This window comes from Corvus kubaryi, unplaced genomic scaffold (genome assembly GCF_017639235.1).
Source record: "Corvus kubaryi isolate FWS band 111438036 unplaced genomic scaffold, C.kubaryi_AGA036_p1.0 37397, whole genome shotgun sequence".
NCBI lineage: Eukaryota > Metazoa > Chordata > Aves > Passeriformes > Corvidae > Corvus > Corvus kubaryi.
In genome coordinates this window covers 3967248-3994989 of record NW_024581136.1, presented here as the reverse complement: position 1 = coordinate 3994989, position 27742 = coordinate 3967248, and the positions used below count along the sequence as shown (strand labels likewise).

The 27742-nt window shown below is 37.7% G+C and overlaps 1 protein-coding gene across 1 annotated transcript in view; it reads left to right on the top strand.

Annotated features, from left to right (window-relative positions):
- Positions 1 to 248: 248 nt before the first annotated feature.
- Positions 249 to 27742, top strand: part of FARSB (phenylalanyl-tRNA synthetase subunit beta) — a 36588-nt gene continuing 9094 nt past the window's right edge. Inside the window, exons 1-16 of the mRNA XM_042042366.1 lie at positions 249 to 261; positions 858 to 952; positions 1845 to 1999; positions 2517 to 2589; positions 2863 to 2978; positions 3415 to 3565; positions 4541 to 4649; positions 6887 to 6957; positions 8276 to 8337; positions 8424 to 8475; positions 9955 to 10016; positions 10417 to 10624; positions 11046 to 11126; positions 14040 to 14132; positions 16189 to 16306; positions 21517 to 21669. Coding sequence (XP_041898300.1) covers positions 249 to 261; positions 858 to 952; positions 1845 to 1999; positions 2517 to 2589; positions 2863 to 2978; positions 3415 to 3565; positions 4541 to 4649; positions 6887 to 6957; positions 8276 to 8337; positions 8424 to 8475; positions 9955 to 10016; positions 10417 to 10624; positions 11046 to 11126; positions 14040 to 14132; positions 16189 to 16306; positions 21517 to 21669 — 1612 coding nt within the window. The remainder of the gene's footprint in view (positions 262 to 857; positions 953 to 1844; positions 2000 to 2516; positions 2590 to 2862; positions 2979 to 3414; positions 3566 to 4540; positions 4650 to 6886; positions 6958 to 8275; positions 8338 to 8423; positions 8476 to 9954; positions 10017 to 10416; positions 10625 to 11045; positions 11127 to 14039; positions 14133 to 16188; positions 16307 to 21516; positions 21670 to 27742) is intronic.

Here is a 27742-nt window from a genome sequence, read left to right as displayed (position 1 = left end):
CCCGCCCTGGCGGGGGCTTCGGGCTTAGGGCGCGCGGGCCGGGGGGCGGGACCCTCGGGGCTCCGCGTGTCCCATGTCCCGGGGCTGCACTGGGACCCTCGGGGAAGCCCAGGCCTCAGTCCGCCGGTGGCTCCCCTGCCGCCTGCTCCTCCCCAGCCCATGGCACGCCAGGCACAGCCATGTGTTATCCCTGGCCCCTTCAGCCCATTGCCCCCACACGCACTGCTTGAGCCCGAATCTCTCGGGAAATGGCGGTTTCTGGTTGGAGTTTCACTGTCTGTTTTAGGATCTGGTTAAATCAAGAAGGAGAGAGAAGAGGTGGGAGAAGGCAAAGCGAGCAGTGAATAGCGTGGGTTTATTCAGTCCTTCCTTCCTGACTCAGGAAACAAATTTAATAACTGTTCGGCTGAAGCAGCATTGAGGGACGTGCAGTGGTTTAGACTAGGCAGGAGCTGTGGCTCTTCAGACAGCCCGGTGCAAATCTCCATTGTCACATCAGGGCTGTGTTACTGACATGTTACAACGCAGTTGATGCAACCTCTGTAGAACAACCTGACTGATTAGATAGGAGCAGTTGGCAGAAGCTGCCCAGTTATTCCCTCCTGTTTTCATTGTCTGTTCAGGCCAGAGTTGCTCTGACAAACGTGGCTGATGACCTGAACTCCAAGGCTCAGAAGCCCTCCCTTGTGACTGTAAGAATACCATATCAATAAATTGAATACGTACTAGAGAAGCTGCTACTCAGATGGAAATACAAGGAAAATTCTTTAAATTACTTTTTCCTTTTTTCTTTAAAATAGAATTTGTTATCTTGTTTGAAAACATTCCAAACACACACACACAAAATTAGGTCTGAGATCTGCTTATTAATCAAAATTCACCTTCTTCCTTCACAGCGGATGAAGAATTTGATGAGCTTTGTTTTGAGTTTGGTTTGGAGCTTGATGAAATTGTAAGTAACGTTTTTATTTGTTGCTTTCTATTTGGTAAGAGTTTGTATAGCGTTATTTCCAGCATATCCCCTGGTAGAGTGTTATAATGGACACAGGTGTTTTGAATATGAAAAAAACCCGTCAGATATGCAAAAGTTACTGCCTTGGAAGCAAGAGACTCCAAGATGGCATAGTGCTGTACTTTCTGGAGGTCAGCACTCCGTGCCCCTTGATCTTCAGTCTCAGGCCCCTTTTTATTTAGCAGCATAAATATGGCCATTGACCACGTATTGATTATATTTTACAAGATCTGTTTGGTTTTGTTTGATATGCAGTCGTCTGTGCAATATCCACAAAAAATATATTTGTTCTGGACATTGTTAGCTGAGTTGTAACTAATTTATATTTAACATTTTGATTTAGATTCTGTACTTGTGGAGATTTGCTAGCCCTGATAACTATCCATGCAAATCTTGTTCAAGTAGACCTGTTTTGGTTTTACCTTTTAATTTTAATATATTGGCTTTTTAATGACATTTATCAAAAGACATCTGAACATCATATGTTATGCTTAATTTCAGAATAAACTTGATTATGACAAGTCATTTGCCAATCTATTGCCAAAAGTAAGGTCTCAGATCTCTCCTGGGATCTGACAGCCTGGAGGTTCTTGCTTCTCTAATCTCTTTTCTTAAAATTTTAATACTGAATTTTTCCTTTGGTACACTGTTTTACAGTTTCTGAGTTTGAGGTCTTATGTAATTTCTCATATTTGGTGTATCCATTTGCTGTATAGATGCAAATTACACTGTTAAACTTCTAATTAAAACAGTTTCTCCTGTCATATCACAGTCATACTCGTGTCAGCGTTAAGATATATCAGGTTAAAACCACATTTTTGCTTAATTTCAGACATCTGAGAAGGACATTATAAGTAAAGAAAAAGGTGAAGAAAAGGCAAAGGGTGCATCTGATGTCATTCTCTATAAAATTGATGTTCCTGCCAACCGTTATGATCTGCTTTGCCTGGAAGGATTGGTCCGAGGACTGCAGGTCTTTAAGGAAAGGTAAGGCAGAGTTCTGAGATTTCTTTGTCATTTGTTATTTGTTGAAATATGGGGCCATTTCTGGTCAGCAAACAGAACTTCCTACTTGCTTGGATTTTGAGTATGATTTGATGTATAGATCAGATGCTTCAAATGTTCCTCTGGAGAGGATCTATTGCATAACTTTAAAAGACTAGACTAGAATGCTATTGGGTTTTGGATCTGTTCTAAAAAGTTTTCAATTGCTATTCTATTTGAGACTTGTCCTCTGTAAAGAGCTTCTTCAGAGAAGCTTTCTGGTGATCCTTTGTAATAAATACCAAACCAAATAATTTATTTCACTTTTCTGCAATAACTTGTTGAGTTCTTCCTTTCTAGTTCAGTAATCTGTTTACCATCCCATAAAAAACAAGTTTTGCACAGTTAACTAATTACATGCCAAGAAACATTACCAAGAAAGTTTTCTACATATAATTGCTGCTACATTTCTAGAGTTTCCTGCATTTCAGCTACAGACTTACTTCTGTTGTTGTTTTAGGATAAATCTCCCTAGATATGAAAAGATAATACCAGCTGAGGGTGAAGGTCAGAGGCTGATTGTCACTGAACAGGTAAAAGTGTTTACTGCACCTTTCTAAATATTGAGAGTTGCTGAAGCAGCAAGATCCGTATCAGTATGGTTTTGTAAGAGCAGTGAGACTGGAAATCTTGTGTGCAGAGCAAGAGCTAAAGAAATTTAAATATCTCTGCTCGTTGTGATCTATTCTTAGGAAAGAGGAGTGGGAGGAACAATAGACAAATTGTTTTGGGTGAACCTATTAGCAGATCAAATCAAAGTTTCAGATGCTCACTTGAAATGTGCATGCTGCTGTTGTAAATTGCAGACTGCCCAGATCCGGCCTCATGCTGTAGCTGCCGTCATCCGAAATATAACTTTTACCAAGGACCGTTACGACAGTTTCATTGACCTCCAAGAGAAACTGCACCAAAATATTTGCAGGTTAGTGCTCAAATTTAAAGTAGTACATAGTGCCTGTGTATCTTTTTATCACATGATGAGACTGCACGTCCCCATTGCAGAGGGGTGTTATGGTTATGGCAAGGAAAATCTTCTCTAGCACCTCTCTTGATCCTTCTCATTTCTTTGCCTGTTCTGTCTGCTGCTAATATTGTTCAACATAAATAGCTGTTTTAGATCATGCAACAGCTCAGACAGAAGTGTTTAGCAACATTCCCATTGGATTTGTCTTGGCTAGTGTTGTAGTTTGTAATAATATTTATTAAAATGTTATTAGTGAAATAATTTCTAGGCTTCACAAAATTATCTGTCTACTTTTTCAGTAAGCTCTGTGAATGCATAGAAGTGTAAAGCATCATACTCTAAGAAACTCCAAGTATTACTAGTAAAAACATTATTTTGCCTTCTTTCTTTCTAGGAAAAGAGCGTTAGTAGCAATAGGTACCCATGACTTGGACACCATCTCGGGTCCATTTACTTTTACAGCCAAAGCACCTTCTGAAATTAAATTTAAGCCCTTGAATCAATCCAAGGAGTACACAGCCTCACAAATTATGGATCTGTATAGGGTAAGTGAGATTTTTCAGACTTGTTGCACTAAATGTAGGAAGATAAATTTCCAAGGCTAAATATCTCTCATAACCTTGCTATTAAAAGTTGTTCTTACAAATAAAACACAGTTATCTTCTGTAGCTTCACAGCCAGTGAACATTCCGTATTTTGCTTATCATGAGAAATGCATGGTAATATTTTATTTTCATTGTTTGTGAAAGATACATTTGGGGCTAAGAGCAACTCTTAGAATAGTGGGTTTGGTAGTAAGTTTCTGATTTATCAAGTAAAGTCTGGCACTGCTCCTGGCCCAGCATCCTGATGAAACCAGGCAAATGCTAGGAAAAGATTCTGTCAGGTCTGATTTGACAGTGTTTTGTGGGCCAGTTCCAATGACAGTATTTGAAAATGCTACTATTTATCACTGTCATTACAATACACAGCTCTGCTGGAACACGTACTGGCCATAGAGACAAATCCTCAAGTATCTCTGACTAAAGAGTAAGAGAGCTCAGAAGCAAGAGAGACTAAAAGGAAATTTTTTGGTACAGGACATACCTATGTCATTAGAACAAATGTAAAATTTGAATCAAATTTAGGTATAAATGTGTCAGTATCCAGCAATTTATAACTAAAAGTATTGTAGTGCTAATTTTTATCACTTTTAAGTAGAGTTCCTGTAGACTAAGGATATTGGCAATGTTTGTCTGCTGTGTTGAACAGGGGTGTCATTTGGACTGCACAGACTATGCATGTTTGAGAGAATCCATAAATAATCTTCAATACTTCTGAAGAAAACCAAAAATGCAGTTCTCTCATTTCAAGCTTTTCCTGCTGCTGGGAGCAAACACCCTTTGCTAGTAAAATACCTAATTCTAACCCAATTCTTCCCACCTTCAAAATTCCCCTTAATCACTCGGCAAAGGATTGTGGCTCTGTGGAAGTTCACCTGTGAGCTGAAGTGAAATTCAGGCTGTGCTTTGTTTCTCCAGACTGACAGCCACCTTCGGCACTATTTGCACCTGATTGAAAACAAGCCACGTTACCCTGTCATTTATGACAGCAATGGGGTTGTTCTGTCCATGCCACCAATCATCAATGGTAAGATTAATTTGTGACTGCTTTGTACTGTTACTGCTGTTTTGTGTGTGAATTCATGTCTGACAGAAACACTGATGTGTAATAGCGATTATTATGTTTTCTTAACTGATTCACTCACAATTTCATATAGTCTTCTTTCCTTCTTTCAGTTTAAAGGTAGTCACATTTTTGCTCCCTCCCTAGGCAGCTAGTGTTCCTTTTTCTCATCTTCATCAGAAGGATGTAAAAGTCCTACTGCAAACCTCTGCATTTAGCTTCTCATACCCTTCTGCAACTCAACGAAGTACCTTGTGACGGGAACTTCTGTTAGGAAAGCATTTTGTTTAGCTAGAAGAAGCCTGCAAGAGGTTATTTTGTAAACTGATAACTGTAACTGGTAACTGCAACTTTGTACTCCATTTTATGAGGTCACAGCAGGGAACTTACCAGCAATGTGAACTAGTTTTTATGGACCCTATTGCTATCACACAAGTGATTTCCCGAGAGTTTAATGGCTTAAAAGTAATAAATTGGTCTAGACTTCTTTTGCATTGTTTCTAAACATGGGTTTCCTCTGAATGCAAAAGAAACTGTGGGTGATTTTTGAGAACTACATTTATTGAAGCCGTTTAATGGCATAACAAGAATTACTTCTTTAAGAAAGATATTTCGTTATACCTATATACTGAAATATATGTCAGGAATCAGTAAATTTCCCTACACTGACCAATGGATCTGCAGTGATAATCTCTTTGGATGTATGCTTCCTAATAGACCTTTATCCAGCTAACCCAAATCTTCTTAAAAGGCAGCTCAAACTCTCTGGCAGGAACTGGTAACAAAAACTGTTCTGAATTGAAGGTGGTGTCAACCACTGTGCCTGATCCTTCTTTGTTAGGCTCATTCCAGCTTGGGTGTGTTCCATGTATAATCACAGCATATTGTTTATATTTTATCAATTAAAAAGGTTGAGCTAAATTTAGCACCCTCCTGTGCTTTAGAGAACAGTATCTAAGAGAGGCTTCCAGGTTAGAGGTCCTTTTTAAACAGACAGTGCAATGTAAACATCTGTATGGGTTGTTTGGATTATCTACAAGCACTCAAGTGAAGGGTTGTATTTGCTTTGAAGCAAGTCCAGAGATGCTGAATACATTCCATCAGCAAAGAGACACAGCACAGCTATAAGGGAGTACAAGATCCCTCAGTCCTGAGATCTCTGGTGCACCTACCTTCCAGTCTATCTGTGACCTAGTTTCTCAGATAGGAAACTAAACCAGAGAAGCTAAGTCAGGGTCAAACAAAGGAAGCAGGAATTCCCATGTATATCCAAATGCTTTCTTTTGCCTCTGGTGCGGTGCATGTTCATTAATGAATGGTGCAAGGAAAGGCAGAAAGGACAAAGAGGTTGGATTTGGCATGATCCCACAACAGTTCTAGGACTGTGCACGCCCATTCCTGCATGATTCCCAGCAATGGAATTCACTCCAGGTGTGCACCACCCATCCGTACCTAACAGGCAGAATGAGATCTCTGTACAGCTGCTCCAGATTGCTTGTGGCTTACTAACAAACCCCACTTTTGTAGGGAACCAGCTACTGGGGGACTTTGCATCCAGTTTTCAAGAGACACTAAAGAAAAATTTTGAGTGCACCAGGGATGCGCTTCAATGCGCACATCATAACTCCCAGTACACACAAAGCAAATTCATGCCTAGAAGAGACCCATAGAGGACCTAAATCACAACCGTAGAGTAACGTGTAGTGTATCAGCAGACAGTGTCAGGACATCACAAAATGGCTATTGATAGTCATTAGTCTAAATCACTTTTTTTAAAACCATTTCATTTATTCCTGCCCAAGGAAATGACACATCACACATCTGATGCAAATGTGAGACTAAACCGAGGGAAGATGGGTTGCTGTGGCAGTGCAGAGCCCTTTCCTAAACAGCAGATGGCCACTGTTCTGTTTGCTGGCTTTCCAGCTGAGTGCCAGGATACCTGTAGATGCCTGTCTCTTGCAGTGTAAAGCATAACCCAGTCAGAGTGTCTGTTCTGTCTTCTTCCTTTTATTTGATTCTTAAATTAAAAAATGAAAAGAACTGCTATTCTGCCAACAGCTCTGAATGTTGGTGCAGTAGACAGTGGTTTTTTTAAAGCTGTGGAAGATGACCGTGATCTTTCTGACACAAAATGAGTATCAGTGTTACTGCAATAAAACTAATATTTCTTAACATGTTTTTGTTTTCACATGTTTTAGGAGATCATACAAAAATAAGCCTAAATACCAGAAATGTGTTTATTGAATGTACAGGCACAGATATTACAAAGGTAAATCTTTCCAGCTTTTAATATGCATTAATATAATTGTTTTCCCTTTGGATAATAGAGCTCCAATACAAAGACCTACAACAACACAGCATTTCCTGTATGGAGCCAACCTTCCAATACAAAAGCTGTAGGACTGTGGAATTCCCTTGACACAGTTTCAGGCTTGCTCTATAGATAGCATTGTGTTTCCACTGAATTTTGATTTTACTGTATCTTTATGTTGACACTAAGTGTTCAGTTTGTATGAGAAAATAATTCAAGTAAATTAGAGACTGTTTGTCCTTGTCGAACACTTTTTCTAAATCTGAAAGACTTTGAAAAGAGTAAAATTTACTAAGACTGCCTGTTTTGGCAGAATACTCTTTGTAAAGATTCATTTTGTCTCCTACTGAAAATTTGGGCTGAGGGAAAAAAGTAAACAATTTTTCTACTTAGTTATCTTTTTCAAGCAGGGATGCTTTACAAATAATTGCTAAATTCAAGTCTTTCCGTATGCAAATTCTGTAACTCAAAGCTGAAGCATGAAAGCCTAGGAGTTATAATTTCCTGTTCTTGAATATAAGTTGTGCATTCATTGATAGTTTCCCGAAAGTGTGTAACTTGATGCTTAAGAGCAAAACTGCTTTTAACTTACCCTACTACATAATGACATGTTAACAACACAAATAAATTTACGTGTTGGGAAGTGGCTTCTAAACAAACTAATAAATAACTGTTTCTTGCTAATGCTTGTCTTGATAGTAAAAATAAATATAGTGTTGTTCTGTTTACATGAAGGAAATTACACTGTTAGGCATCAAAAAAAAACCCTTTGTAGATTGAGACGTTCATCTGAATCTCATTATTATGTTCCATTATACTAATCTCTTAAAATATTAACAGTAAAACAAAAATAACCAAAAAACCAAGATTATTTGATAATGTATTGCTAAACAATGCACAGTCCTTCAACCTCTCCATTCTCACTTGAACTTTAGTAAAATGACTAATAAGACAGAGAGTTAGGAAGACCCGGCTCCAAATAGTAATAAACCCCCTGTGTTTCTAAAGAACAGAGTTTAGAAAAGATACACAATTCCTTCAGAATACTGAAAACTAAAGATTTTCAAGTTTTGCACAAATGTCTTCATCAGAAGGAATATGTTTTTTAAAATTCGATCTAGTGTTCTACACTGCTGGGAAATTGGTGATTATTAAATAGAATAGAATGAAGAGGGTGTAAGATGAGATATTTTCCCTGTTTCTTTGTTAAGATATTTTGTCTACTTGAACACAGTAGATGGCAGATTTCAATGTGATTTTTATGTTTGTTTTGTAGGCAAAAATTGTTCTTGATATTATAGTCACAATGTTCAGTGAATATTGTGAGAAGCCATTCACGTGAGTATAAATCTCCAGACAGAGAGACATTACATTTGGGCCATGTGTTAAAAACATTTTTACTTATATTTTTCTGTCTCTTTCAGTGTTGAAGCAGCAGAAGTGGTTTATCCCAATGGGAAGACCCACATCTATCCGGTAAGCACAGCATTAGGATGTATCTGTGTCCTTAGGGAGAGGGCTTTATTTACACAAAGTCTAGTAAGAGTGACATTGTGGTTTTTTCCTGCAGTGGCAGCATGTGCTGGTTCTGGGGTGTAGTGTAAAGACCCAGCTTGGCACTATCTCTGTATTAGTGAGCCAGAGCCTTCTCTAACCCCACAAAAAATAACTCCAGCTCCAGCTTCTCCTTGTCTAGGAAACTCATTCTGAAGCTCCACTGAATTATGATGAGGTTAAAAAGACACTATTATGGTTTAGAGTGCATGTGATAGGAACTCTTTCAGAAACAAGTAAAGATTGCAATCAAAGGTCATAATCTGTGTCTAAAGCTTTTAAAACCTACATGTTCCAAATCGGGAAAAATTAATGCAGGAAGAGGTCCTTCAGCCTTAAAGCCTATGGACAACTGAAATCAGCCTCAGCATAATGTACTTATCAGATCTGGAAGCTTTAATGCCCTTCAGTTAAAATAACCTTATAACACTGCATTTTTCAGTCTTTCACTTTACAGACACCAACTATGTAAAGGTTTATAAGGCCGAATGTTGACTTCAAGTGCAGTTCAGAGCCCCAGACAGACCTCTTTGCAGTAATGGAGTCTTACATTTTTATTCTCTTAATAAGTATAAAGAAAGCAGTTCCTCCTGTTTCCTGAAAGTAACTGAAGACAGATCTGGTTGAGTTCATAAAATCGGATATATCAAGCAAGTACAGACTTTTTTTTGCTGAGAGGTTTTCTAGTGTCATTTTAGCTTTTTCTTTTCACAATGTCAGTTTTAATCACCAGAGGAAAGATGTAAAATCCTGAAAAGATAGCCAACAAAATAGAAATTTCTCCAGTAACCTAAGCAGCTTCCCTAGATAAAATAGAGAAAAAAAAAATCCCCAAAGTTTCAGATGCTATGGTTTTTAAGCATTTGTATATCAATAAGTTTAGAAACACATGAAATACTTATATACATACAAAATAACTTCCTTAAATATGTTGCACACTTGCTAAGTAAAATACTGGTAGGTATTTGTGTGCCAATAAAGAAATAGAAAGTTTTCTTTCTTTTTCATCCTAAAAGTCATTTGATCTGTACAAGACCATGAGATCTCATGCATGACCATTCTGTGCTTTAGGGCTTTGACTTAGGATGAACTGGTCACCAGAAACTTTCAGTGACTCTGTTGCTCGCATATATCAGAAATTATCGGAAGTTTCAATAATGGGGATTTCATGCTGCATTCACCCTTCCAGCTTAACCAAGAACAGCTTTTGCATCACATACTAGAGTATATTTTCAACAATCCTGTTAACTTTAGAATGCTAAATTTAGTCTAATATTCCACATTTGTCTTCTGTGGGTGTCATTTTAGTATAGCAATTAGAAGCTAGATTACTAAGATTGAATCCTCTTAGGTAGAAATGGAGGCACGGTGTATGCTTAAAATCTTTGTCTTTTTTTTTAGGAGCTGGCTTATCGAACAGAGAAGGTGAAACCTGAATACATTAACAAGAAAATAGGAATCAGGTGGGTTACTGCTAATGAAAACATAGTTTATATTAACCATGACAAAGGTACTAGAAGACATTGATTATTGCATTGTTTTAAAAATGTTTAGACTATGTGATTTTTTTTAATTTATCAAAAATTCAGGGGTTATCTTGGGTAATTAGATCGACTCTAATTCTTCCCCTGCTTTCAGGGAATGATTCTTCACGGCTTCATACAACTGTTATGAAGAAAAATGGCCATCTCATGAGTGAGAATCTGAGCTGGTTCTGTTTGAATGCTAAGACTGTGTACAGTCCATAAAGCCCTTGCAGATTCTTCAGGATATGAGGCAATGCAGAAGGAACATTGATTACTTTACAAAGCCAGTCAATACAGTGCAAAATCCATAAATTACCACTCTCTTGTTTTGTTTCAGGGAAACTCCATCAAGCCTGGCAAAGCTGCTGACTAGGATGTGTTTGAAGTCACACGTCACAGGGAATGGGAACCATATAGAGGTTGAAATCCCTCCTACCAGAGCAGACATTATCCATGCCTGTGATATCGTAGAAGATGCAGCAATAGCTTATGGTTATAACAACATTCAGATGGTGATTCCGAAAACGTACACCATAGCTAATCAAGTAAGATTGCCCCTTCAAATGAATGCTCTGTTGTCAGTAAATGACTGCTGCATGCCAGAAGGGCTTTGGGGAAAACAGAACCTAGGAATTAAATATTTTGACATGCTTTGCCTTGAGAAGTATTTACCATGGATGGGATACAAAACAGATGCCCCACTGATTTGAATAAGCCTAAGACCAGTGGTTGCTGGTACTTGAAAAAAGACAGGGTTTAAGTAGGGAGCCCGTATTAAATCTCTAACTGGGAGATTCATTTCCTCAGGCAAGCCTAAGGGCAGCTGGCTAATGCTTTCAAAAATTTTAAGCACACGAGCATTCCCTCCTTAGTGAATTCACCATCATGTAACAGGCAGAACCACCTCAGGAAAGAATAGCAAAATGCTTTTAGATGGAAGCTGAAAACTGTTTTGTTTCATTTTAGCTCCCCCTCAACAAGCTCGCAGAACTTCTGAGACTGGACTTGGCAGCTGCTGGATTCACTGAAGCACTCACTTTTGCCCTGGTATATTACATTGATTTCATGTTCTTTTCAGTTGCATGTTGGAACAGTGATGCAATCAAAACTGCAGAGGATGGTCTGAGGATATGTTGTATAAACGTACCAGTATCACCCAGTACTGTTTTGGCAGCTGATTGCTTACTAGGGCTTTGGAATCATAGTATAGTATTTGGTGAGTTTGTAGGTCAGAAAAATGAAATGAGTCACTGTTAATGTGGCATTTAGTTCTAAGTATAGAGAAGGAAATAACTACTGAAGAAGACTGGTTTTAGTTTAACTTGATAGGATGAAATTGTAAGATAGCAAATCTCTCTCAAGACTTTGGTCACCAGATGTGAAATTCATCATAGTTCAATAATCTGGAAAACCAACATGAACATTTAGTACTTGCTGGTGGGTATTACTACAGTGTATTGAGATTTCCCTGTTTCTATATTTTTCTTTAGTATTGTCACTTGCCCACGGTTCCTTGCATTAGATAATTCAGTCTGCAAAGAGTTTATTTTAAGAATACCCATTAAAAAGCTACAATTCACGGACCCTAAGGGGACATCCTCTGTAAATGTCACCACAGGTAGGGTTTTGAATATAGGTAACAAGTAGATAGATAGATAAAAATTGTATATTTTTTATCTACATTTGTTATCGCTGGTTTTAGGTATTATTACAGCCATGCCAATAGTCTTTGACCAAAAATTAGGACTCTGAAGCAGCAAGTGCCACTCCTGTTCTAACAGCTGACATAATTTGTACTGTGGAAATTATACAGCAGGGTTGTTGTGCTACAATAGAATGTATGGTAGGAAACATCTTTATCATGGCCACTTGCTTATACCCTTTAGCTGTGAACTGGATCAGAGAACCTGTCAGAGATCTACGATTAAAACCAAAAAAGTTAAGTACACTCCCATGCCTTCCAAACGTGTAAGGTAACTGTCCATACGTGGAGACTGGCATAGTCAGCTATTTAAAATATATTACACATTTTTAAAAATCCTTTCTATTGCAAGATCTGCTCAAAGCCTTTGCCTAAATGTCCAATTTGTGTACATTTTAGCATATGGGGAGCTACCATCACATAGTCTATTAAAATCTCTGTGGAATTTCTCAACTTCTTCCTGAACCTAAAAACTTACTAGATGGCCAGAGGTAAAAATCCTTCAAAGTACACAATTTCCTAAAAGAGAGAATGATCTGCTCACAGATTATTTTTTTGATAATTTACTCAAATATTTTAAGATGCAGCATTTCAGGCTCCTAAAACACTTCTGGTAGTTGAAAAGTTCAGCTATTGCTATCAAATTTGGTAATATAAATGGACTAAATAAAATTTTAATACCTTCAGATTTCACAGAGCTTCAAAAGCAAAATTTGGTCTCATTCTGAAAAATATATTCCAATTTTAATATTTGGTTATTAACTCATTTATATAACCAGGACAATAAGTAGTATTACCTCCTGCAGTGCTAATATCTGACAGAGGTATTCAGACCTGTGGTAGTACCATGTTGAAGAAATAATTCATGTAATCAAACTTATAAAGTTTTTCCTTACTCTTAATACAGTTCGTTTTTTTCAGCACCAAATAGGTAATATGCTTGAAACATTTAATATATTACATTGCTACAACTGAGAACCTTTATGAGCTGCAACAGCAGAATTTTTGAAGGTCATGCAGTGTATCATGATATCACATTTCATATTTTTTTTCTGCTGTGGCAGGATGAAACCCACAGCCTGCTGTGTCCCCGGCACTTTATTAAAACACCAGTGTGAGGCTTATGACTATGATAACTATAATTTAGGCTACAATTCTGTACCCCAGTGTTATATGACAAACACTGCTTATATATTTATGCACTCAGTCTGTTTCTTGGTTAGAGCCCCAAATTACCCTTGTACACAATAACGTTGCCTTCTGTGAGGAGCTCCAGTTTAGCCAGAATGCATTTAGTTAAATCACAGTAACATGCTGTAGTTCAGATACACATCTGAAAACTGTTTAACACAGTTCTCTCCTCCTAAGTTCAGCATTCCTTGTGTTATTTGGAATTTTTTTGTTATTCAATAATCACCTTTTTCAGATGGTATCATTTGCTCATGTTTCTCACAGTTAGTCTATCAACATACCTTTTGAGTGCTGCCAGTGCAAAGGGAACACTTCTGGGAGACTGCAGTACACAAGCAAATCCTCAATTACATGCCTAGTCTGCTACTGGTTTCTTTATTACTCTAATAAAGTTGTAAATTCTGGAAATCTGAGTGTGGATCTTAGACGGAGCATCTATTGCAGTATGCGCACAGACATTGGCTGAGCCTGCTAAAGTGAATGCATATTGTTTTACTGACCAGCTTAAAAATACACCTTTAGAATAGGGGCTTTAAAAACATTCCAACCCCAACACATGAGCAAACTGCAAGAATCTTACGCAGCTCTGAAAATTGAAGGCTTGGCCATATGACCTGTTTTTCATAGACAGTGCTTTACTTTCTGGAAGTTTCCCTCAAGGGATTGTCTTACTTTGTGTGAAAGAACAGATACCAGTCCCTTTACAAGTGCTATTTTCAGAACAAAATACTTCACCCACTGCAAGTCAGGGTGTGGAATCTGAGCCTGATTTTAAAATAAATGACAGGAGTCCATGACAGAAGCCTAAATAGGCACTAGCTTTTTTTTTTTTTTTTTTAAACCCAGCTTTATTTTGGTTAGTAATTAACATTTGTAAATAAATCTGTTTGCCTACTTAGTCTTAAGACTAGGGCTTGATTTGTGTTACGAGTGTTACACGTGAGAGCATATATTATGGGACAGTGCTACAATTCCATTATTCATTCTTGATATCAAATTTCATCATTGGCTTACTGTCTTTTTAAAATAAACTACTTGACCTTGATGGGTTTTTGTCTCATTTTCAGTGTTCTCAAGAAGATATTGCAGATAAACTTGGCATGGATATCTCTGCAACAAACGCTGTGCACATAGCAAACCCCAAAACGGCAGAATTTCAGGTGAGATCATTCATATCTTGAAAGCAATATTGTCATGGATTCTATATTTAAAAAGGAGGGAAAGGAACCTACACGAAATAAAATTTATAAACTATAAGCTCCATTTCCTGCATTAAAGAGCTTGTGTATATTTGTGTGCTGAACATGTCATCTGCTGTTTCTCCTTCACTGGGAAATCTCTCTTCCAGTGTGAAATACTATCAGCTTTTCAAGAAAGCAAAGTACCATGCTCTGTGTGGCACAATGTGGCAAAATTGAGCAGTCTTACTGCAGGAAATCCCAGATGGTTGATCAACTGCCTCATCTAGAAAACCTATTCAACATAAAAGGAACTATTAGACTTGGCAATCTCTAAACTTCCTGAGCTTTGAGTAGAAAACATTTGGGTTGGGTTTTTTTTATTATTGATCATTGTTACTCTTGGTTTGGTTTTTTTTTTTTCAATTCTGTGGTGCTCTTGAAGTATTTTAATACCCCTTTCTAGATCATTTGATCTTAGCTAGAGCAGAAAGTGAGAGCTCAAGTATGGTATTCTCAACAATTCTGAAAATAGCGAAGAGTGCACCCATAAGTTTTGTATTTCAAGAGTGCTGTTTTGCTTTTTTTAATATGCTTTCTTTAGTGTACAAGGAAGGTAAATTTAGAGGGCCTTTTCTTTCTTTCTAGCCTAAGAAATACAAATGTAAACTCACTTCAGAAAGGTTTTGAAAAGTTTCAGAAGTCTGTGGGCTATTAATATTTTGTGATTTGTGGGTTTTTTCGCTTAAGCTCTTCAGTACATCTGATTTGTCTGAGCTTCTAAAATACCATTCTACATCTTATCTCTAGTATTGATGACAGTCTTCTGCTGCTCTGAGATTCAAGAACAGAATTTTTGCACACCTTTTACTTGGTACCACAAATAAGCGGTTGTGCAAGACACTGTTGGAACCTGTTTGGACCATTACAGATTACAGCAAGCAGTATAGAATGTACCACCAACAAACAATAGAGTGTGACCAAAAAGAGAAAACATGGCAGCCCTTCTAGCCAGATACAATTTCAGACTCCTGTTCTTGCAAGATGGCAGGCCTCTGCCGTTGCAATGCTCCTAAGCAGGGTTATTACTGGATGGATAATTCCTTGTGGCAAAAATAGCTTCAATCTTTTAAAATCTATAGGCCTCCCTGAACTTTGGGAAGGATCGCTGTTTGTGAGGCACTATAAACTTTCAGCTTTAGATGGTAGCTGTGATGAGATTCTCAGGATGGCTCTCCCCATCCCCTGTCCTCTGCCAGCAAGGGTGGCAAGGTGATGCCAGGGACCGTCTTACACTGAGTGTGCAGCTGGAACTGTTCATGGGTTATGAAAAGTAGGATAAATAGACAGAAATGCTGCATGACCAAGCATAAGAAGTAACTGTGGCTGAGCAAATGATGACTTTTAACTTAAGGAGCAGACAGTCACTGCCACCCCTCTTACATTAGATTTACTGAATCAGACTCTTCTAGTCTGACAAATAAAAAAGGTGCAATTCAAAGGAAGTTGTTTGAATGGAAAACACAGGAAACATTACTGTTCTTACAGATACATTCACAGGTGTGATTGTCTCTTGCTTGGTTCTTTGAACACATTTTCTATAGATTTCAGGTTGCCCATGACTGAATGTTACATAGTATTTTCCTGTAGTATAAAGATAACATTTTAGATAACACTTAATATTTCCCAAACTGCACTTAGAAGTTGCCTTTTGTATGTGTGAGTAAATTTATGTGAATTTTTTTCACTTTCTGTATTATTTTTCTACTCTGCACTGCAATTCAAGCACCTGTGAAATGGTATGGGTTCTTAAGCTCACATAGAAACTCTCTGAGAAAATGCAGTATATAGAACATGGAGAGAATGTACATTTCCATGTTTAATAATTCTCAGTCAAAGTTGCTTAAACATAAGAGATAAGTGCAGTATTTGCACTTGACTACTTTTAAACTCTTGTTACAAATGGACAAAAAAAACCAAAAAACCACGAGATATTTTTGAAGGTATTTGATTTGCAGCATCTCTGTTTGTCCTGCAGGTGGCACGTACAACCCTCCTTCCTGGGCTGCTGAAAACTATTGCTGCCAACAGAAAGATGCCCTTGCCTCTCAAACTCTTTGAGCTTTCTGACATTGTAGTAAAAGATCCTAATACAGGTAAGAAGAGAAGGTTCCTCAGAATCTTTGATAATGGAAATACATTTACATACCAAATGGTAATAGTAAGTAAATCTGTATTTCCTTAAAAATAGACATTTCCATAATAATAGTCATTCCATACTACACTGGGATTTTTTATTAATGTGCACAGCACAAGATTTAAGAGCTTGGTGTAACAGGCTGGATTTTAGAGTGGCTGGAAACGTGGTTTATTTTAGGTACTCTCTCAAAAGTGCAAGAATAGGCATCTAAATTTTCCTTAAAATCTGTCACAGATACTGAAAATCTGCAAGGATAAACACATGACAATGTTGCACCAAAAAACAACCTGATTTAAAGTGCTTCTGTTGATGTGCCTATTTTTCTTGCTCTTAATCTAGTGCTCCTTTGTATTCTTATCAGGAATGTAATTGATATTCTTATTGGGGATGTAACCTATGAGAGAAACTACCTGTTGGTAGTGTTTCCAAGTAGCACAAACCTTGGAAAGCAGAAATACCAAAGGCATGCTGCTGTTACAGTTCCAGAGCCTGTTTAGACCACTGCAGTCTCAGTGATGTGCAGGGCCGTGCCAGCTGTAAAGCAGAATGTCTCGAGCCTGGGAAGAGCAGCTTTTATTTATAGGCAGATTCTATCCCAGAAAACAGTTATTCGGAGGAAGATTTTGGGGTCAGCGTGTCTCAACGTGAATCCCTTTTCCATCATCTTTAAACAAGATTGTTTGTATTTGTTCTCCCAAATTATTTTCTGGGAAGCTGATAACCAGTACAAAGAATGAGATTGATAGCAGAGATAGAGGGTAGAGAATGGGGCAAGTCTGTGTAAAAAACTGTATCCGTAAATAAAAAGCTCCACAGTATAAAATTTCCTCTCTCATTAGTAAAAATAATAGCCTTATCTTTCCACTTGATCCAGCTATGCTAAGAAAGCGTGGCTGCCTTGGAATTGTTCTGTAGCCTTAATTGTTGTACGTGAAACAGCCAAAGCAGTTTGTTCATTTTCCAAAAGCTTCAGTGAAATCCTTCCTGTGTTTTGGGGCCTCTTTGCACTGATTTCACTGTACATGATCAAAATTTTAAATTACCTTTATCTGGAAAAATATGTCACAGTAAAACAAACTGTAAAAATGGATTTTTAAATGTTAAAAATTTGCCTAAATTTTACTGATTCATTTCTTTCTCTAGGGTATGTTGAGGGAAAAGGAGTGCACAAGGTACAACTTTTGGGAAGAGTTGCAATTCTCAATGGAGTTTTTCCTCTCAGTAAAAAAGCTGACATTACTTCAAATTCAGTGGTAGAAATGGTTCTGTTGTTTCATTATCTGGTTTCAGATTTTAGTGGTTGTGTTTAAAGTATCTGGGATCTGCAAAACAAAGGTTTATACAAGGCATAAACAAAATGGCAAGTAAATTGCTTTGTTGATGAATTTAATTTGTAGATTACCTTTTTTCCTTTTTGAAGGAAAAAAGAGCCTTGCCAAGCAAAACAAGCAGTTTTAGCAAACCATGTAGGCTCTTTTTTTATTAAATACAGACAGTTTAGTGGTGCAGCTCATTCCTTGTTGGGCATGCAGTTAGCTAGAATGCAAAAGACGTGGAACAGATGGCAGAATAGCATCAGCATTCTTCAGAACCAAGAGTGGGGCTGTTTATCTTGGACTAAGGAGCACATTTACTCTGGCATTATAAAATTTGTGAGTTAAATTGTTACTTTTATTCCATGTGTGTCTAGTGTAGCTCTTGAAAGCTTTCATTTATGTGGATGGCTGCTTAACAGTTTTATAAAGAATGATTTTGTGGTGTATGTCATTTTGATGGGAATCATTGTAACAGACAAAGACTTCTAAGGCAGCAGCTTTGTGCTCTCTGCTCTTGGGCAGCCCTCTCATGGACTGAGCACTTACAGACTGTGAACAGTATCTGGAATGGGTTTTAATGGTATGTTTAGAATAACTACTGTCTTTCCCAAATTGACTTCCAAAATTAAACTTGCCTAATAACCATTTTGAAGGGGGGGGCTGGAGGCAGAGAAAGGCAACTGCAAACTGAAAAATATGGGGTTGTCCTCACATATGGAATGAGATTTCCTGCACAAGGCTTATGTCATCAGACTGACTTAATTTAATTTTATTATTTCATGATTTTGGCATGCAGAATTTCCAATTAATAATTTCAAAAGTATGGGTCAAAAGAGTACTGACATTAACTCTATTTTAAATGGCATCTTGCAGTCATCCATGTGTGAATGAACCTAGGTCTTTAAAACACACTGGGTTTTAATAAAGCACCTTCTTACACAGAACTTTTGCTTACCAAGGTGAACTGAACATACTTCTCTTCAGACTTATCTGGCAGAAAGGTTTGATATATTAAATTAGAAAAATGTGTGGCAGATGTAATATAACTAAATGGAACCAAATCTGAGCAAAAACGGTTTTTCTCAGGCAAAGGAAATGTTGCACAGCACTTGTGTGGTTAATTTGTAACACTAGGTAATCACTTCTGGTAGGATACTTAACACTAGTTTACGGTGTAAGTCAGCACCTTTACCACCAGGCCTAACAGAGAATACCCTTCCTCTCACCTACCACAATAAAAGGAATTAATCCATTAGAAAATCACCTCTGACCAGTGATCTTGGAGAATCTGGCAAGCTTATGGTAGCACACATTTAGCACAATTTACATCATTTGTGAACACAGCTGCTGCCACCTTTTGAAGCATATTTCCAACTGTCTGGAAGTGTTGGTTATCTGCAGAAAATAGTTTGGAGGCTAAAAGACAAGTTTTGCATGAGCAGGTGTCCCCCTTTCTGATCACCAGGTCATTTTTTTGAAGTATCTCTAATCTGGAAAGGAACAGTGTACTAGGTTGCTTTATCTTCCTCTGTGCTCTTTTGGCTCACATATTCCTGAGCAGCTGCCCATCCTTTGGATTGTTTTCCAGCAGCATCCCCAGGAAGTGCTTTGAAGTCTCAGAAGTATATACACACAAATATATTTATATATAATTTAGGTTGACATACTTGGCAGGCTCATTTGAAAAATAGAAATGTTTCATGGCATGACATGAGAGCTCTTAAGTGAGTTATAAAGAACTGAAGCATTTCTAACATCTGCCAGCTTGTGCCTACAATTCCCAAGATCTTTTTTTCTTCCTATCACTTGTAGTGAATGAACTTCCTCTCTTGTGATATAACTCTGTAAAGGAGTAAGTTTTAATACACTTGAAAAAGCAACCTTTCCTTTACCAAAGTTTTCTAAAATTGAAAGCATGAGGTATAAAAAATGTTGTGTATGTTTATTTCTGATGCTTGGTCTGAAGGCAGCACTATCTTAATCATAATGAAATTAAAATTCAGATAGTTGTCACAAACTCTGCTACCATAATTACTCATAAAAAAAGGAAACCATTTTACTGAACCTGTAGCCCAAAGAACGTGCTTAGGGAAAATACTTTTTTTCTATTCTGTTGCTCAATACAACATGAGAATAAATCATTGACCATCTATGAGTGCACTACTGATTGGTATCTCAGTAGAGCTGGGAAACAGAGACACATGTGACACAGGGGCAGAGCAGCCAGAGTGCTCAGACCCAAAATCAGATGCTGCATTTATTGATATTTTCTCTGTAGCCTTTACTTTCCTGTGTTGCCATTTCAACTTCAGGATTGCATTCTCCGGCATTATTTAACACTGCACATTATTAATGACAGGGAAAAAGTGCTGAGTGACAAATGCAGACTTACTGCCACAGTAAGTTCAGCTTTCAGTGACTGATGAGAGAACTTGCAGCTGTGGTACCAAGTAGCTGCCCTAGAAGTTTTGAATGAGTTCTGTCTCAAAAAGGCTGAGCATTCATTTTGTGTGTAGGCTCTGCTCCTGCCTTTTACTGTCTGTTTTAACCTGTGTATTTCTGGTCACTTGTTAGATGCTTTCCTGTTTAGTTCCTGACAGATTTTTCTGTTACTGTTTAGCTGGAGAAAATAAACAAGATGTAAATTTCATTTAATCTCTAATTTCTCATGTGGTAGACATTAATGCCCTGGGACTGTAGTTTAACTTTTAACTGACGGCTAAAAGTGCTTGTCAGGGCAGGAGCAGGTGAGCAAGTACAAGTGGATGCTGTTGCCAGAGGGCTCCCCTGCTCTACGGCCAGGAGTAGCTCAGGGACTTCCCAGCATAAATGTGGTTCTTTGTAGTAAGAAGTAGTGGATTTATCAGCTATGGACTTCATCTGCCTCCTCAGAGCTGTGCAAACTCCTGGCATCCACAAAATACCGTGGTGAAGAAGTTTCACTACTTAACTGTGCTACCTGAAAAACCCATTCCTTTTCTTTTTCCTTTGGGCTTGGTTCCTGTTGACTTGATCAAAATGCTGAAACCCACAATGAGTAAAGCCTCAAGAGCAGGCCACACTAGTCCTAGGCAGTATGCATTGCAATGGGGTAGCCTCGAGGTACAAGGATAGCAACATACTGCTACATACTCATTCTGAAAATTTAAAAGAAGGGGAACATACTTCGCTGAAATCAATAATACCAGAAGGCATAAGGCAGGATTTTGACTTAAGGAATTGTCCAAAGTGAGAGATACTCATGTCACTGTTTGAGTTTGTGCAGTGTAGCACATTTTTCATAATCACTTGGTTGCAGGGATGTCCAAGATGATCCCAAAAAGCAACAGTTGTGATTTGGGAACCTCTGTGTTAAGGTCTTTTCACAGATCACCATGCTAACGTTATTATACTCATTTCAGGTTGTGGGCTGGTTGTTTTGTGCTGGTAGTTGTTCTACAGCCGAGTTCTATAAATATTTAGCTTTCCCACCAGCATCACAAGCTTCTCCATGCCTACTGGGGATTTGCATTTTGGCTTGTCTATTTTAAATTTCTTTAACACTTAGCTTTATGCTTGGTACCTGTCACTGCATAGAAGATACTTGCATATAACAAACCTCTTTCCTGCTCAAGGCATAGGGTACTTTATATCTTTCTTTGCATTTCTGGCTGAGAGTCCAGTGGGTTAAATAAATTCCATTATTTCCTCAGGCTATGTGACAGGTCTGTCAGAGAAGCCATTTTACATACTTATTTCTCCTTTCAGCCACAAGTGCCTCACAGGGCAACAGAAGAAAAGTGATGCAAAAGGCAAGGTTAGAAGTGTGATAAAGTTTCCCAGGTAACATAATTGCTTCCTTCTTCTGCAGATGTAGGGGCAAGAAACTACAGACATTTATGTGCGATTTATTACAACAAAAGCCCGGGCTTTGAGATCATCCATGGTTTGCTGGACAGGGTCATGCAGCTCCTGGAGGTGCCACCAAATGAAGAGAATGGCTACACCATCAAGGCAGCTGAAGGTAAGGAAGAAAGAACTACCGTGTACAGCAGAAGTTGTTCTGGAACTTAAATGTTCCCGTACAACCTGAGGAGAATTTTTGGTTGTTCTCAGCAGTAGAGACTAAGGATGAATATCATTATATGTGCTGTCATACTGCAGCATGATGGAATGATAGTGAGAAGGCACTGTGTTCACTGATTGTAAAATGTATTGCTGTCTTTCTGTGAGCTGTCCTGAGTAGCTTAATGTAGTTTGTGAGTTCACAGCTTTTTAAGGGAATTTATAATACAGCATATACCCTGAATTTCATGGACTGTTTATAATGATTTAATCTGCTGGTGGCAAGGGTACATAGGAATTCACTGAACTGATGAATATGTCAGATGTTGACTGTATTCTCCTCGACTAACAGAGCCTGGAAAAGGCAACTTCTTACACCTTATCTTTTAGTTTCTAGCTTTATCTATAGCTTTTTTTTTTTACAGGTACCTTTAATTTACACATTCATGTGAAGATGTATGCCTCATATATCTTTTATTCAAAGACCTGCTATCTTTGAGACTGATCCTGCTGCTTAGATAGTTGTATAACAGCCCTCTTCCTTCTCCATACAGGGTGAGCTGCACATGAATTAAAAATAACATCCTTAAGTGCAGAATCTCCTCTGTGTATGTGCCTGTGCATGTAAGAGAGAAAGCAAGCAGGCTGACCTGATTCCTTCATTGCAAGAACATAGGTTGATGGAAGAGAGCAGCACCAGCAACTCATCTATTCTGCTACCTAAAATAACAGTGTAGAAAATACAGACTAGAAAAGCAAGGCTGCAGGGGTGGCAACTATGATTCTACTTACATGTCATGAAGTGGTGTTCAGAGATACGAGACACTGACTCAAACTGACTCAGCTTGAAGAAGTGCCACCCCATTCTGCACTTCCTGGAACAGTGGCACTGACACAGGGTCCCTGGCAGCCTGACCTAACTGTCCTGTTCATAGAACTTTAATGAAAATTTGTCAGGTGTCTCCCTGTTCTGTGGTGTGCTGCCAAGATGCCGAACAGAGCACTTGAGCTAAGTAGTCTCCTGGCACTTCAGTGCACACTTGTATCAGACATATTGATGCTTTTTTTCCCTCCTTTTTTTGAGAAAGTACTATTTTGCTCAGTATTACTTAGGCAGACTCTCAATGGGTTTGTTAGAATATTGTTAATAGGATTCCCAGGTTGACCAGAAGAATGTTTAATACAATTATACTTCTGGTTCTAATTCTATCAAGCACAGAACATGTAATAGCAAAGCCTCTTATTTGTAAGGGGGGTGTGGTAGTGGGGAGTTTGAAGAGCCTCTGGGAGCTGGGTACTCAGCTGCCATTGAAGTCAAACTGAACTGTCCTATTCGTATTCAAAACTCTTCTGCAGCTGTTTTTTGAATAGACATATCAAGAGTTTACTTTAGTACTGAAAAATATTTGCAAGTGTTTTATATTCTGTGCTGTAACATGACAGCTGATTTCAAGAAACTGGAAAAAGACCTCAAAATAATCCTAGCACAGGCAAGAAGTTATTTCTAGATATTAGTGCTGCTCAGTATTCCTGATGCTTTGAGATTTACAATGCTCACTCAAAATCCCTGCATTCCCATAACATTACTCCACAACACATTTAGTGCAGAGGGTGGATTATGCCTTGTCATGTGCAATATATTACAAGCAGTTCGTGGCTTTTGGTTATAGGGGAAAAAAAAAAAAAAAAAAAAAAAAAAAAAAAAAAAAAAAAAAAAAAGAGAGAGAGAGAAAAGAAAAGAAAAGCATCTACTACTTTCTGTTCCACCAGTGATTCGGAAACTCTCCTGGGATGGCACATGGATTCCTTGCAGTTGTCTTGACTTTGGAATTTAACCTTAGTATCAATGCAGATGGCTTATACTATGGTGCTATAGCAAATGCAGTGTCATTGCACCAGCTTAACTCCAGAGACCTTCACTGCAGAGACGGTTGGAAGTCAGAGTAACTTGGAGAATTTTGTTTGGGTTTTTTAGTGGTTGGTTTGCTTATTTGTTTGGTTTTTTTTGTTTTTTTTAACTTGCTTCACAATTTGTCAGTTAAGCATGTGTGAGAGAGATGTCAGCAGATGATGGAGTAAGATAACTGCCCAGTGAAACAAAGATACCCTGTAACATCTTAGAGACCTCAGGATACTGAAATAATTCATAAGAACAATGCCAGTTACTTCAGAGGTTTGAAATCAGGACTTTACACATGGCACAGATTTTTAGATGCATCTGCACGAAGCTGGTTTATTGCCTGTGCCAAATTACAGATTTGTACAGGGAGAAATGGGTTTATCCTAGGGCTCTGATTTAGAGAGATTTAGAGGTACTGTCTCTGTCCATAATCTTAAACAGAACTTGAGACCAGTAAGCAACACAGTGTAAAGGTGGGGTTTAGGCCAGGCCAGTTGTTTTTACTCCCTGTGTAACTGATTAAAATAGTTCCACTGATTATTGAAAAATAACACAGGGAATAAAATCTAGCTTTAAATGAGCAGCAGAGGATAGATAGAGTTGTATTGGGCACATATTTGACACTTTTCCAAATTCCCTCTGGAAAATGAAATGCCTGTGCTATAGTCCTGCTTGGTCCATATGTGCAAATCATGGTTATTTGAGCTCCTTCTGTTCTGCCAACACCTAAGTGCCCTGTGATTTGACCTTAAGGTCAGAGTGGTTTTGCCTCTCTAGCAACACCTGTGAAAAAAGTACAGATGCTAGAAAATATGGGTGAAATTGTGATGTTCCCCTGGCCTTTGCACTATGCTTTGGTGTAATCTGAGCTAGGTAATAAATGGAGAAGAGCTGTTTAGAGCAGCCTTAAGGAAGAGAGGCTTTTGAGTGACTGAATTTGAGGATTTCAACATAAGTTTGACACTCAATGCTTTCCAGATTCTTAAAAGTTACTAATGGAACCTTTTTATTTTCTTATTACCGCTAAACATACAAAATTTAAGTTTTAAAGACAGAATTCTGAAATGCTCTCTATTGCTTTAAAATGCACCTTTTTGACAGTGAATCTTACTGGCCTAGAAAAGCCTTCTGATTTTTCTCTTTGTTTTATGGCACAGGCATCCATAATCAAATATAGATGGAAAAGAGTATGATCAATCCTCAAACTTGTATGTGCTACATAATAAAAAAAAATATGCATACATGTTTTGAGACTTTAACTATTCCATACCACTAATAAAATATGAATATCAGTATGGATGTGTGTGATTAGGAGGTAAACAAATAAAACCAAATTTTTAAAAATATAAAAATACGGGTAGGGACAACAAATTCGGTCATATGTTTTCAAGTAATGTCATAAAATTATTTAATTTTTAGTTCACTTTCATTGGTTTCAGTTCCCTTGACCTGAAAACTAGAGGCACTCTGAATATTATATTGGAAGGTATTCTTAATTTCAAGTTTTAATCAGGAATGGGTATGTTTTCTGCAGTATTTTAGTGATCTTGTGCATTTGGATGACCATCTGAGATGACAATTTTCTTCCAGAAATTATGAAAACAATCACAGGGATAATGTTAATCATGGGGTTTGGGTCCATAATAAAGCCTTACTTAGGCTAAAAAGAATAAAGAAGGGCTTAGGAAATACTGACAGTGGATTATATATCACAGTCTTCAAAGGAGTGGTGTGAAGTGGAAGGTGTAATTATCTTCACTCCTAATGTAACACTTAAGAGTCCCTTATTTAAGGAAGAAGCCCCTGGTTTTGCAGTATCTTTCAAGAGTCTCCATACTTTGCACATGGAATTTAACTGAGCACAAACTCTTTGAAAAGGGAAAATAATATCCCTATTTTATAAAAACAAAACAACTTGACAGGTTCACAGAAAATGTTATGGGGAATCTGTGCATGGCTACTGCTCCCCTGTGTGCCCCACTGTCCTCACAACAAAACTGAAGTAGCATTCTCATGAAAACAAGCAACCCCTAAAGAGAGTCAACCTCTTGTGACATGAGTTTGTTTTCTACATTACTGATTCTCAGGGATTTCAGCTAACTCTTGAATTTTATTTTTTTTAACTAAATGTTCATGCCATTTATTCTTTTAAGGTAATCATCATCTTAGCAAAGCTGGGAAGTCAGTCTGTGTTCAACATGAATATGTACATAAATGCATACTAACTCATGCTTCATTCAGTAACTGACAGTTGTCTTTCAAAACAAAAACCAAAAAAACAGAAGTTGCACTCCCTTCTTTTTACTGCCCTTATTTAATTAAATGAAAGGTGTGGTAAAGTGTAGAAAATTTTAATTCCACAGTAAATCATAGTAATAGCTTCTCATTTAGTAAGGTTTAGCTGTGAAATTAGAGGTGTAATAATTATCTCCATAACTAAGAACATCAATAAACATTTGCTTTTATAATAATTATTACACAATAAACAACTTTAAAAGAAGATTTAGCTGTGAACCTCAATTCACAAGACAAGAGGAGGGAAATCTGGCACTAATTCCAAGTTAGATGTGTGGAACTGAACTGCAGCATCTATCTCTGGTGGTCAGCTTAAATTGGGAGACTGAAATATATACAGATGTTTAGTGCTCATATTGAGCTTGGCATTATTAATACCTGGCTTATTTTAAGAAATTGTAGCTTGATTGCTCTTAATGGCAATCCTGGCCTTTCAGCTGCCTGTCTTGGCAGCCATTGCACTGGTCACAAATGTCAATAATTGTCTATTTACTCATAGATAACTAAAGGGAATGGGCCAATTTTACCAGGCCTCCAAATATCATTTCTGATATGCTGGGAGGTACCAGACAATTCTTAGTCCACTTAACTGGCATTCAAAAATAGATACTTTATAGGTGCTATTGCATCCTCTTCGTTATATTTATAGTCTTTCAAATTACATGTTTGGTAGATAATCACATTTGTTTGAAAACATCCATTCTCAATAAAAACACATCAGCTGGTAGTTCACTGTATTCCACTCCTGGTTATTTCACATTTGCCAATTTCCCACCGTTTTTTTTATCACTGAGGATCAACTTAGATCATCCACCTTGGAATACTGGCACCACATGTACATTTTTCTAGTACTGCTGAATTCCCAGTATTGTTACTCCAAGTTAATAGCAGCAGGCAGCATATTTGCTCTGAGAATTGCACCACAATTCTGATGCCTGAGACTCCTGGTGTCTCAGAAACATCCTAATCCTGGTAGACGTAACCAGGCATATTCTTCCTTTTTTCAGTGGACTGGGCAACACCTTACTCTACTCAACAATACCTCCGCCCTTACCCCAGATGAAAAGAAATATTTATTGAAAACTTAATACACTTCTGTCTCATAAAAGTTCAGCCAGTCTTGTTAGTAAATGAAAGTACTCTACCTACAATTTGTTTCCAATATTCTTTAGTCTTTTTTTTTTGAATGCTGTCTTTATTGCAGTCAGTAATTAATCTTCCCTAATTTTTTCAGTTCCTTGATGAATTTCAGCCACTGTTATTAATCACATTTTCTGAAGTGCAAGCTATTTTCCTCATTTTTGTCTCTAAGGAGCTTTTCTGATTTTTGACAACATTCACTTCAGTACTAAATACGGGTAGGCTTTTAGCCAAAAATGTTCCCCTTTTTTATTGTGAAACTGGTAGTACTCATTTATCAAATGAATTGTTCTTGAAGATCTTCCACTCCTGTTTCTCTGTTCAGTCCCCTCCCTATCTCCCAGTAAGCTTCATGAATTAATACTGAGGTAAGGACAGCTGCTTTTTTTTTTTTTTAACCTGACCAATTTTAGTACTTTTAAATGTATTACCCTAATTCTGCAAGGAGTTTCAGAAGTTCCAGCACCAATCATTAAGATGGCATAATTGTAAATCATCTTACAAACTTGGATGTCATTAGTTCTTGTTGCTTTTCCAATGTTGGCCACTACTTTGTGATCTAATTAATTTCTCATCCTTTCCTCATGAACAGATTTTTCTGTAGCATCAAGGGAGCTTAGTTACATGAAGAACTACAGTTCTAACAACTCAAAATTATCTAATAAAGTGGGTGTGGCTGCTCACTTAATTTTCCTTT